This window comes from Leucopleurus acutus (assembly GCF_964270905.1).
Source record: "Leucopleurus acutus genome assembly, chromosome: 1".
Taxonomy (NCBI): domain Eukaryota; kingdom Metazoa; phylum Chordata; class Mammalia; order Artiodactyla; family Delphinidae; genus Leucopleurus; species Leucopleurus acutus.
In genome coordinates, this window is record NC_139142.1 from 167,241,137 (window position 1) to 167,253,393 (window position 12,257).

At 45.1% G+C, this 12,257-nt stretch overlaps 1 protein-coding gene across 3 annotated transcripts in view; it reads left to right on the forward strand.

Annotated features, from left to right (window-relative positions):
- ZNF592 (zinc finger protein 592) overlaps positions 1-12,257 on the forward strand; it is a 55,872-nt gene that overhangs the window by 27,156 nt on the left and 16,459 nt on the right. For all 3 annotated transcript variants that reach the window (XM_082852585.1, XM_082852584.1, XM_082852583.1), the window contains one exon: positions 270-2,532. In XM_082852585.1, coding sequence (XP_082708711.1) covers positions 289-2,532 — 2,244 coding nt within the window. In that variant the 5' untranslated portion in view covers positions 270-288. The remainder of the gene's footprint in view (positions 1-269; positions 2,533-12,257) is intronic.

Below are 12,257 nucleotides of genomic sequence, written 5' to 3' on the forward strand. Positions count from 1 at the left end.
GAATTTCAAGGTGTTAATGTGTAGAGGCTGCCAGGCAGGCTTGTCACTACGTACTAACTTTTCTTTCCACTCCTCCCCCAATGTCCCCAGCATTTTGGAAACCTGTTGGGGTAAAACTCAGGTGTGTGACTTCCCATAGCGTGGGGATTTGTGCATGTGCCTGCTGGCTGCATGTGTGTTAGCGAGATGGGTTTGTGATGAAGATGACGCTGGACAGAGCCCAGTGGGATCCTGGTGATCACTGATTCTGTTCTCTGTTTCTGTTACAGCCCTTGCCAGCATCCAGCCATGGGGGATATGAAAACTCCAGATTTTGATGACCTTCTGGCTGCCTTTGACATCCCAGACCCCACCAGCCTTGATGCCAAGGAGGCCATCCAGACCCCCAGTGAGGAGAATGAGAGTCCCCTCAAACCTCCAGGCATGTGTATGGATGAGAATGTGTCCTTGTCTCACTCAGGATCAGCCTCAGATGTGCCAGCCGTGAGTGTCATCGTCAAGAACACCAGCCGCCAGGAGTCATTTGAAGCAGAGAAAGACCACGTCGCTCCCAGCCTCCTACACAATGGATTCCGGGGCTCGGACCTGCCTCCGGATCCCCACAACCTAGGCCACAACTGTGGGAAGTTTGATTCCACTTTCATGAATGGAGATAGTACCAGGAGTTTCCCCGGCAAGCTGGAACCTTCCAAGTCAGAGCCCTTACCAACCTTTAACCAGTTCAGTCCAATCTCCAGCCCCGAACCCGAGGATGCCATCAAAGATAATGGGTTTGGGATAAAGCCCAAGCACTCTGACAGTTACTTCCCACCCCCTCCTGGGTGTGAGTCTGTGGGGGGCCCGGTCCTGGAGGCTCTGACGAAGTTTCCAGTGCCAGAGCTGCATATGTTTGATCACTTTTGTAAGAAAGAGCCCAAGCCAGAACCCCTGCCCCTGGGGAGTCAGCAGGAGCACGAGCAAGGTGGGCAGAAGGCAGTGGAACCTCACAAGGAGCTGGATACCAGTCGATTCTTTGGGGAAGCTTTGGAGTTCAACAGCCACCCCGGCCACAGTATCGGAGAGCCTAAGGGGCTTGCCTCGGAGCTAGGTACCTGCTCGTCAGTGCCCCCTAGGCAGCGTCTTAAGCCAGCTCATTCCAAGCTGTCCTCTTGTGTTGCAGCCTTGGTGGCCCTGCAGGCTAAACGAGTGGCCAGTGTCACCAAGGAGGATCAGCCTACCCACACAAAGGATCCCTCAGGGCCCACAAAAGAGGGCTCCAAAGGCAGCCCCAAAATGCCCAAGTCACCAAAGAGTCCCCGGAGCCCTCTGGAGGCCACTAGAAAAAGTATCAAGCCATCAGACAGCCCTCGGAGCATCTGCAGTGACAGCAGCAGCAAAGGCTCCCCTTCTGTGGCTGCCAGCTCCCCACCAGCAATTCCCAAAGTCAGAATCAAAACCATTAAGACATCATCAGGGGAAATCAAACGGACTGTCACAAGGATCCTGCCAGACCCTGACGATCCCAGTAAGTCCCCTGCTGGGTCACCTCTAGGAAGCGCCATTGCTGAGGCCCCGAGCGAGGTGCAGGAGGATGAGGTCACTGCCCTGTCTGGGGCGGAGCACTTTCTTGAGGTGGGCACAAATTCAGGGAGCCCTCAGGGTGACAGGAAGGGGGATGAGAGCATGACAAAAGCCAGTGAATCTTCAACTTCCTGCTGCAGCTCTGGGTCCCGGGGCCCAAAGGGGGCTGCCTCGGGCTCACAGATGGGCAAGAAGCAGCAGCAGAGCACAGCACTGCAGGCATCCACCCTGGCCCCTGCCAACCTCCTGCCCAAAGCCGTGCACCTGGCCAACCTGAATCTGGTCCCCCACAGTGTGGCCGCGTCCGTGACGGCCAAGTCCTCAGCACAGAGGCGGAGCCAGCCACAGCTCACGCAGATGTCGGTGCCCCTGGTCCACCAGGTGAAAAAGGCCGCCCCACTGGTTGTGGAGGTCTTCAACAAGGTCCTCCACAGCTCCAACCCCGTGCCCCTCTACGCGCCAAATCTCAGCCCGCCTGCGGACAGCAGGATCCACGTGCCGGCCAGTGGGTACTGCTGCCTGGAGTGTGGGGATGCGTTTGCCTTAGAGAAGAGCCTGAGCCAGCACTACGGCCGGCGGAGCGTCCACATCGAGGTGCTGTGCACACTGTGCTCCCAGACGCTGCTCTTCTTCAACAAGTGCAGCCTGCTCCGGCATGCCCGTGACCACAAGAGCAAGGGTCTCGTCATGCAGTGCTCGCAGCTGCTTGTGAAGCCCATCTCTGCGGACCAAATGTTCGTCTCGGCCCCCGCGAACTCCACGGCACCAGCAACCCCGGCTCCCCCCTCCTCCCCCAAACACGGCCTCACTTCAAGCAGTGCCAGCCCCCCACTCCCAGCTTTGCCGCTCTACCCAGACCCTGTGAGGCTCATCCGGCACAGTATCAAGTGTCTCGAATGTCACAAGCAGATGCGAGACTACATGGCTATGGCTGCACATTTCCAGAGGATGACGGAGGAAACCGAGGGGCTGGTAAGCAGACCCTCTCTGTGATAGTTGTCAGGCCCCTGGTTCGCACGGTTCCATGACTGGGCATGGAGAGAGAAGCTCATTGATGTGGGGCAGTGTGGCATCTTAAGAGTCCTAGAAGAGGAATCTGGCTTGCTGGTTAGCGACCCACCTGGATATTTAGTGCTTGGTGTTTATTGTGAAAAGCATCCTGCCCACAACTGAGGGGAGACCCTGAAGATTTAACGAGTGTATTTATGGACACTCCGCTCCCACTCCAGTGGGCTCTCAGGGTCCATTGTTGGGCCGGGGCTAGGGCTCTGCTGGATGGTCCCCTGGTCTCTGGCAGCTGTCAGCACAGTCCTTGCACGTGCCCAAAGAACTTGGGGGCAGAGGTAGGTGCATCACTGCCTTGCGCCTCAGTCTGTACTTCTAAGAACCTTGTCTTTACCAAGTTGTTGTGCCCCACGGTGGACATAGCTGTTTTTGCAGAATCCCTTTGGGGAAGCTGTCATAGGGCCAGTAGCAGGGTTGATGTGGAAGGAGAGTAGACTGACATGTGGGCCCTGAGTCAAAGGCTTTGGGGCCTCTTCCCTTCATCTCTGTTCTCACTACTAAGAAAACAGCTGCCCTTATCTCTTGTTCCGATTCTTGGTTATGCTTGATGAGAACTTGATGAGTGTGTGAGTGTGTATGTGTGTGTGTGTGTGTGTGTGTGTGTGTGTGTGTGTGTGTGTGTGTGACTTAAGGCATTCCATGCTGAAAACACCCTTTGGCACCTTGTGTGTCGGTTGTTGTCTGTATTAGCAAGGTACTCTGAAGAAGCAGGCCTCCAGAAGGCTCTTCTCTTCCCTCTCCAGGTGGCTCCCTTAACAACTTAGCCAAGCCCAGCCCCTCACCAAGCCTCCCTAAGCCAGGGCCACAGAGGCCTGGAAGGAAAGCAGACCAGCTCTTTTTACTTCAGTTCACAGTGACCCACGCACCTGTTGGTGTCTTGATGAGCTCTGCCCTTGTTTATCGAGTGTTCCCCGTGTGCACAGAGGCTCTGTGTCAAGAGCAGGGTTGCCTGTAGGAGGAAGTCGCACCATTCTTCCAGGAGCTCACGATGGCTCAGCAAGGGCAGGGCTCCCCACCCGAACTGCTAGAGTGTGCGGCAGGCTAAGGGCTGAAAACAGGTTTGTAACATAGTTGCATAGAGTTCCTCAGAGGGACTAATTCCTCGTGGTTCCAGGCATAGGGAGGGTGCCACGTGGACATGACATTTGAGCTGGACCTGCAGGGATGAGTTTGGAGGAGGGGGAGGGGCAAGGGGTGTTCCAGGTATAGGGCAAAGGTATGGGAAAGTGCAAAGTGGTTTGAGGAACAGGGAGTTGTTGGGAGTGAGACCAGCCTTGGGAGTGTTGGGCTAGAGACAGGAGGTAGAATTCAGTAGGCAGCCCCTGAAAGGGGCCAGCAAGGTGCCGTAAGTCCCTGTTGCCTCTCATCTTCACCTTCTCTGTTTCAGTTTGCATTTTCTTTCTAATGAGTCAGGTGGAGTGTGGGTCCCCCAGGCCCTTTCCTCTGGGGCTTCAGGTATTCCTGCTGTACCAGCATGGTTAACTTGGACAGGATCACTTCTTCTGGGTCATCTGATCAGAACCTTTGCCAGTGGAGGTCCGATACCTGTGCCTGTGGTTTTTCCCCCACACTTTTCTTCACTCGCCTTTTAAAATCTGAGCAGGCTAAGGTCTGGGTGTAGGATCCCAGGCTGGCACCCTTCTCATCCTGCATCTTCTCTGTGTCATTCTCCTTCAGTGGGAGCTGGACAAGAGGGCCCCCCCCAGAGGGAAAGGGAGGGGCTGCTGTGAGGCTTCTCTCAGTCCAGCTCTGTTCTCTCACAAAATCTCCTGCCAATAAATGTGGCCTCAGAGTCTCAGGGAAAGGGGAAGGCTTGAGTTCTGGGATCAAAATCTAACCTTGATGGCTGTTGGCTTTGGGTTTCCCAAGATGGTACCCAAGCTTTAGGCCATATGAGGGCCAGGCAGTGGACCAGTGGGTGGGGTTGGGCTCCACTCTGCTGGAGGGACTGTAGGACGGCATGTTTGGGCCTTTGACTTCTTCCTGGGAGTCTGAACCACTTATGCCTCCCTCTGCAGTGGCTGGAGGGGGTCCTTCCCCTTACATTCCAAGCCACCTTGTTGGGCAGATGTCAGCACAAAGAGATTACTTCTTCTTGTTCTTAAGCTTTTGTTTAACTATGTCATTATCACACCTAACAAAATTAATAACAGTTCCTTAACATTGTCTAATACAATTCATATTCAAATTTTCCATTCATGTCAAAATTGTATTTTTACAGTTGAGCTTGTTTTGAATCAGAATCCAAATGTGGACCAAGTGTTGTGTTTGTTTGTTATATCTTTGAAATTTCTCAATCTAGAGCAGTACCTTTTCCTACTCCACCCAACAAGGGCCCCCCGCCCCCCCTTATTTTTCACATCATTGTTTTGTTGAAGAAACTGGTTCGTGTGTCCTGAGAACTTTCCAGGACAATTCTGGGTTTCACTGATTGCTTCCTGAGAATTTTTCAGGATAATTTTGAGTTTGATTGCTTCCTCATACAGTTAATTTGTTCTATACCCCATATTTTATCTGTAGACTAGAAGTTAGCAATGAAGACTTGATTAGATTCATCTTGAGGAATGGGAAATCTGTGTTCTTCATAATTCATTACTTCAGGGAGGCACAATGTGCTTGATTGTCTCCGTTTTAATGATGCTAAACTTGATCAGTGAGTTTAGGTTGGTGATGTTCAGATCCCTTCCTTATAAAGTTTCCTATCTTTTTACCTAATGATTTTAGCAGCCGTTAATAATTGCTGCTTGAGACAGTAATTTTATTAGGAGTTGCAGGAGGTTGTTTTAAATTTTATTATTTCTTTCTCATTTATTAGCTGGAATTCTGTATAAAATCTTTTCCCCTTCCTTGAGGGCTATTAGGTTACGCTGAAATACAGTTTATGTTGGAAAAGTGGATAAATTTGTTTCCCTCAGTTAACAGTTTTCACAGTAGTGAATTGATGCCCCAACAATCTTAAATGGTGTTTTGAGAGTCCCTCCTCTATTATTTTTAAAAATTGTGGCAAAATACACGTAACATAAAGTTTACCATCTTAACCATTTTTTAAGTGTACAGTTTAGTAGCGTTAAGTACATTCACATTGTTGTGAAGTCAGTTTCCAGAACTCTTTTCATCTTGCAGAGCTGAAACTCTAAACCTATTAAATAACAACTCCCTATTCTCCCCTCCCCTTTCCCCCTGGCAACCACCATTTTACTTTCTGTTTCTATGAATTTGACTATTCTAGGTAGCTCACATAAATGGAATCATACAGTGTTTGTCTCTTTTTGACTGGCTCATTTCACTTAGTATAATATCTTCAAGGTTCATACATGTTTTAGCATTTGACAGAATTTCCTTTCTTTTTAAGGCTGAATAATATTCTGTTGTTGTATATACCACATTTTGTTTATCCATTCATTCACTGATGGACACTTGAGTTGCCTCCAGTTGTATTATGAATAATGCTGCTATCAACATGGTGTACAGATATCTTTTCAGGACCTTACTTTCAATTCTTTTTTTGTGTGATCAAGTATTTTATTTTATTATAGTTGCTGTACAATATTATGTTAGTTAGAGGTGTACAATACAGTGATTCACAATTTTTTTTTTTTTTTTTTTTTTTTTTTCCCTGTACGCGGGCCTCTCACTGTTGTGGCCTCTCCCGTTGCGGAGCACAGGCTCCGGACGCGCAGGCTCAGCGGCCACGGCTCACGGGCCCAGCCGCTCTGCGGCATGTGGGATCTTCCCTGACCGGGGCATGAACCCGTGTCCCCTGCATCGGCAGGCGGACTCTCAACCCCTGCGCCACCAGGGAAGCCCTGATTCACAATTTTTAAAGGTTATACTCCAAAATTTATAGTTATCGTAAAATACTGGCTATATTCCTTGTGTTGTACAATATCAGTTCTTTTGGGTATATATCCAGAAGTGGAATTGCTGGATCATATGGTAATTCTATTTTTAATTTTTCGGGGAGCCCCCATACTGTTTTCTACAGTGGCTGTACTATTTTACATTCCCACCAATAGTGCACATGGGTTCCAATTTCTCCACATCCTTACCAGCGTTTGTTATTTTCTGTTTTTTTCATAGTAGCCACCCTAATCAGTATGAGGTGACTTCCTCTATTATTTTTAGTGGTAGTGTTATAATGAACTTATTGGTTTCTATATATTCAGTATGTTTATATGTTCAGTCATTCTTTTTTTTTCTTTTCCTTTTCTTATGGTTTTATTACAGGATATTGAATATAGTTCCATGTGCTACACAGTAGGACCTTGTTGTTTATCCATTTTATATGTGATAGTTTGCATCTGCTAATCCCAAACTCTCAATCCATCCCTCCTTAATCCCCTCAGCCCCTTGGCAACCACAAGTCTGTTCTCTATGTCTGTGAGTCTGTTTCTGTTTCATAATAAGTTCATTTGTGTCTTGTTTTGGATTCCACATATAAGTGATATCATATGGTAGTTGTCTTTCTGACTTAATTCACTTAGTATGATAATCTCCAGACCCATCCATGTTGCTGCAAATGGCATTATTTCATTCTTTTTTGTGGTTGAGTAGTATTCCATTGTGTGTGTGTGTGTGTGTGTGTGTGTGTGTGTACACGTGTGTGCATACATATATACCACGTCTTATTTATCCATTCATCTGTCCAGAGACATTTAGGTTGCTTCCATGTCTTGGCCATTGTAAATAGTGCTGCTCTGAACATAGGGGTGCATGTATCTTTTCGAATTATAGTTTAGTCTGGGTATATGCCCAGGAGTGCGAATTGCTGGATGATATGGCAACTCTATTTTTAGTTTTTTGAAGAACCTCCATACTGTTTTTCATAGTGGCTGCACCAATTTACATTTCTACCAACAGTATAGGAGGGTTCCCTTTTCTCCACACCCTCTCTACCATTTGCTATTTGTAGACTTTTTAATGATGACCATTCTGACTTGTGTGAGGTGGTACCTCTTCGTAGTTTTGATTTGCATTTTTCTAATAATTAGCGATGTTGAGCATCTTTTCATGTGCCTACTGGCCGTCTGTATGTCTTCTTTGGAGAAATGTCTGTTTAGGTCTTCTGCCCGTTTTTTGATTGGGTTGTTTGTTTTTTTGTTATTGAGTTGTATGAGCTATTTGTATATTTTGGAAACTGAGCCCTTGTTGGTTGCATTGTTTGTAAATATTTTCTCCCAGTCTGTAGGTTGTCTTTTCGTCTTGTTTATGGTTTCCTTTGCTCTGCAAAAGCTTATAAGTTTGACTAGGTTCCATTTGTTTATTTTTGCTTTTATTTCTATTGCCTTGGGAGACTGACCTAAGAAAACATGGGTACAATTTATGTCAGAGAATGTTTTGCCTACATTCTCTTCTAGGAGTTTTAAGGTGTCATGTCTTATATTTAAGTCTTGAAGCCATTTTGAGTTTATTTGTGTGTATGGTGTGAGGGTGTGTTCTAATTTCATTGATTTACATGTGGCTCTCCAGCTTTCACAGCACCACTTGCTTGAAGGGACTGTCTTTGCTCCATTGTATAGTCTTGTCTCCTTTGTCAAAGATTAATTGACTGTAGGTTTGTGGGTTTATTTCTGGGCTCTCTATTCTGTTCCGTTGATTCATATGTCTGTTTTTGTGTCAGTACCATGGTGTTTTGATTACCGTAGCTTTGTAATATGGTCTGAAGTCTGTGAGGGTTATGCCTTCTGCTTTGCTCTTTTTCCTCAGGATTGTTTTGGCAATTCTGAGGCCTTAATGGTTCATATAAATTTTAGAATTATTTGCTATTTCTGTGGAAAATGTCCTGGGTAATTTGATAGGGATTGCATTAAATCTGTAGATTGCTTTGGGTAGCGTGGCCATTTTAACAATATTAATTCCTCCAATCCAAGAGCATGGGATATCTTTCCATATCTTTGAAACATCTTTGGTTTCCTTTATCAGTGTTTTATAGTTCTCATCACATAAGTCTTTCACCTCCTTGGTCAGGTTTATTCTTAAGTTGTTTTGTTTTTGTTTTGTTTTTTTAATTAATTAATTATTTGGCTGAATTGGGTCTTTGTTGCTGCACGTGGGCTTTCTCTAGTTGCAGCAAGTGGGGGCTACTCTTTGTTATGGTGCGTGGGCTTCTTGTTGTGGAGCACGGGCTCTAGGCGTGCAGGCCTCAGTAGTTGTGCCTCGCAGGCTCTAGAGCACAGGCTCAGTAGTTGTGGCGCACGGGCTTAGCTGCTCCGTGGCATGTGGGATCTTCCCGGACCAGGGCTCGAACCCGTGTCCTCTGCATTGGCAGGTGGATTCTTAACCACTGCTCCACCAGGGAAGCCCCCTGTTTGTTTTTTTTTTAATGTGATTTTTTTTAACATCTTTATTGGAGTATAATTGCTTTACAATGGTGTGTTAGTTTCTGCTTTATAAAAAAGTGAATCAGTTATACATATACATATGTCTCCATATCTCTTCCCTCTTGCGTCTCCCTCCCTCACACCCTCCCTATCCCACCCCTCTAGGTGGTCACAAAGCACCGAGCTGATCTCCCTGTGCTATGCGGCTGCTCCCCACTAGCTATCTATTTTACATTTAGTAGTGTATATATGTCCATGCCACTCTCTCACTTTGTCCCAGCTTACCCTTCCCCCTCCCCGTATCCTCAAGTCCATTCTCTAGTAGGTCTGCATCTGTATTCCCATCTTGCCCCTAGGTTCTTCTGACCATTTTCTTTTTCTTTTCTTTTTTTTAGATTCCATATATATGTGTTAGCATATGGTATTTGTTTTTCTCTTTCTGACTTACTTCTCTCTGTATGACAGTCTCTAGGTCCATCCACCTCACTTAAATCTGTAGATTGCTTTAGCGTGGCCATTTGTGGCCTCACTGCAAATAACTCAGTTTCATTCCATTTTATGGCTGAGTAATAGTCCATTGTATATATGTGCTACATCTTCTTTATCCATTCATCTGTTGATGGACACTTAGGTTGCTTCCATGTCCTGGCTATTGTAAATAGAGCTGCAATGAACATTGTGGTACATGACTCTTTTTGAAGTATGGTTTTCTCGGGGTATATGCCCAGTAGTGGGATGGCTGGGTCGTATGGTAGTTCTATTTTTAGTTTTTTAAGGAACTTCCGTGCTGTTCTCCATAGTGGCTGTATCAATTTACATTCCCACCAACAGTGCAAGAGGGTTCCCTTTTCTCCACACCCTCTCCAGCATTTATTGTTTGTAGATTTTTTGATGATGGCCATTCTCACTGGTGAGATGATATCTCATTGTAGTTTTGGTTTGCATTTCTCTAATGATTAATGATGTTGAGCATTCTTTCATGTGTTTGTTGGCAATCTGTATATCTTCTTTGGAGAAATGTCTAATTAGGTCTCTGCCCATTTTTGGATTGGGTTGTTTGTTTTTTTGATATTGAGCTGCATGAGTTGCTTGTATGTTTTGGAGATTAATCCTTTGTCAGTTGCTTCATTTGCAAATATTTTCTCCCATTCTTAGGGTTGTCTTTTCATCTTGTTTATGGTTTCCTTTGCTGTGCAAAAGCTTTTAAGCTTCATTAGGTCCCATTTGTTTATTTTTGTTTTTATTTCCAGTTCTCTAGGAGGTGGGTCAAAAAGGAACGTTCTGTGATTTATATCACAGAGTGTTCTGCCTATGTTTTCCTCTAAGAGTTTGATAGTTTCTGGCCTTACATTTAGGTCTTTAATCTATTTTGAGTTTATTTTTGTGTATGGTGTTAGGGAGTGTTCTAATTTCATTCTTTTACATGTGGCTGTCCAGTTTTCTCAGCACCACTTATTGAAGAGGCTGTCTTTTCTCCACTGTATATTCTTGCCTCCTTTATCAGAGATAAGGTGACCATATGTGCGTGGGTTTATCTCTGGGCTTTCTATCCTCTTCCATTGATCTATATTTCTGTTTTTGTGCGAGTACCATACTGTCTTTTTTTTTTTTTTTTTTTTGCTGTACGCGGGCCTCTCACTGTTGTGGCCTCTCCCGTTGTGGAGCACAGGCTCCGGACGCACAAGCTCAGCGGCCATGGCTCACGGGCCCAGCCGCTCCGTGGCATGTGGGATCTTCCCGGACCGGGGCATGAACCCGTGTCCCCTGCATCGGCAGGTGGACTCTCAACCACCGCACCACCAGGGAAGCCCCATACTGTCTTGATTACTGTTGCTTTGTAGTATAATCTGAAGTCAGGGAGCCTGATTTCTCCAGCTCCGTTTTTCTTTCTCGATTGCTTTGGCTATTCAGGGTCTTTTGTGTTTCCATACAAATTGTGAAACTGTTTGTTCTAGTTCTGTGAAAAATGCCAGTGGTAGTTTGATAGGGATTGCATTGAATCTGTAGGTTGCTTTGGGTAGTAGAGTCATTTTCACAATGTTGATTCTTCCGATCCAAGAACATGGTATATCTCTCCATCTATCTGTATCATCTTTAATTTCTTTCATCAGTGTCTTATAATTTTCTGCATACAGGTCTTTTGTCTCCTTAGGTAGGTTTATTCCTAGATATTTTATTCTTTTTGTTGCAATGGTAAATGGGAGTGTTTTCTTGATTTCATTTTCAGATTTTTTATCATTAGTGTATAGGAATGCCAGAGATTTCTGTGCATTAATTTTGTATCCTGCTACTTTACCAAATTCATTGATTAGCTTAGTAGTTTTCTGGTAGCATCTTTAGGATTCTCTATGTATAGTATCATGTCATCTGCAAACAGTGACAGCTTTACTTCTTCTTTTCCAATTTGCATTCCTTTTATTTCTTTTCTTTATCTGATTGCTGTGGCTAAAACTTCCAAAACTATGTTGAATAATAGTGATGAGAGTGGGCAACCTTGTCTCGTTCCTGATCTTAGTGGAAATGGTTTCAGTTTTTCACCATTGAGGACGATGTTGGCTGTGGGTTTGTTATATATGGCCTTTATTATGTTGAGGAAAGTTCCCACTATGCCTGCTGTCTGGAGGGTTTTTATCATAAATGGATGTTGAATTCTGTCGAAAGCTTTCTCTGCATCTATTGAGATGATCATACGGTTTTCCTCCTTCAATTTGTTAATGTGGTGTATCACGTTGATTGATTTGCATATATTGAAGAATCCTTGCATTCCTGGGATAAACCCCACTTGATCGTAGTGTATGATCCTTTTAATGTGCTGTTGGATTCTGTTTGCTAGTATTTTGAGGATTTTTGCATCTGTATTCATCAGTGATACTGGCCTGTAGTTTTCTCTCTTTGAGACATCTTTGTCTGGTTTTGGTCTCAGAGTGATGGTGATTTTGGAAGAGTTTGAGAAGGATAAATGTTAGCTCTTCTCTAAATGTTTGATAGAATTCACCTGTGAAGCCATCTGGTCCTGGGCTTTTATTTGTTGGAAGATTTTTAATCACGGTTTCAATTTCAGTGCTTGTGATTGGTCTGTTCATATTTTCTATTTCTTCCTGGTTCAGTCTCTGAAGGTTGTGCATTTCTAAGAATTTGTCCATTTCTTCCAGGTTGTCCATTTTATTGGCATAGAGTTGCTTGTAGTAATCTCTCATGATCCTTTGTATTTCTGCAGTGTCAGTTGTTACGTCTCCTTTTTCATTTCTAATTCTATTGATTTGAGTCTTCTCCCTTTTTTTCTTGCTAAGTCTGGCTGATGGTTTATCAATT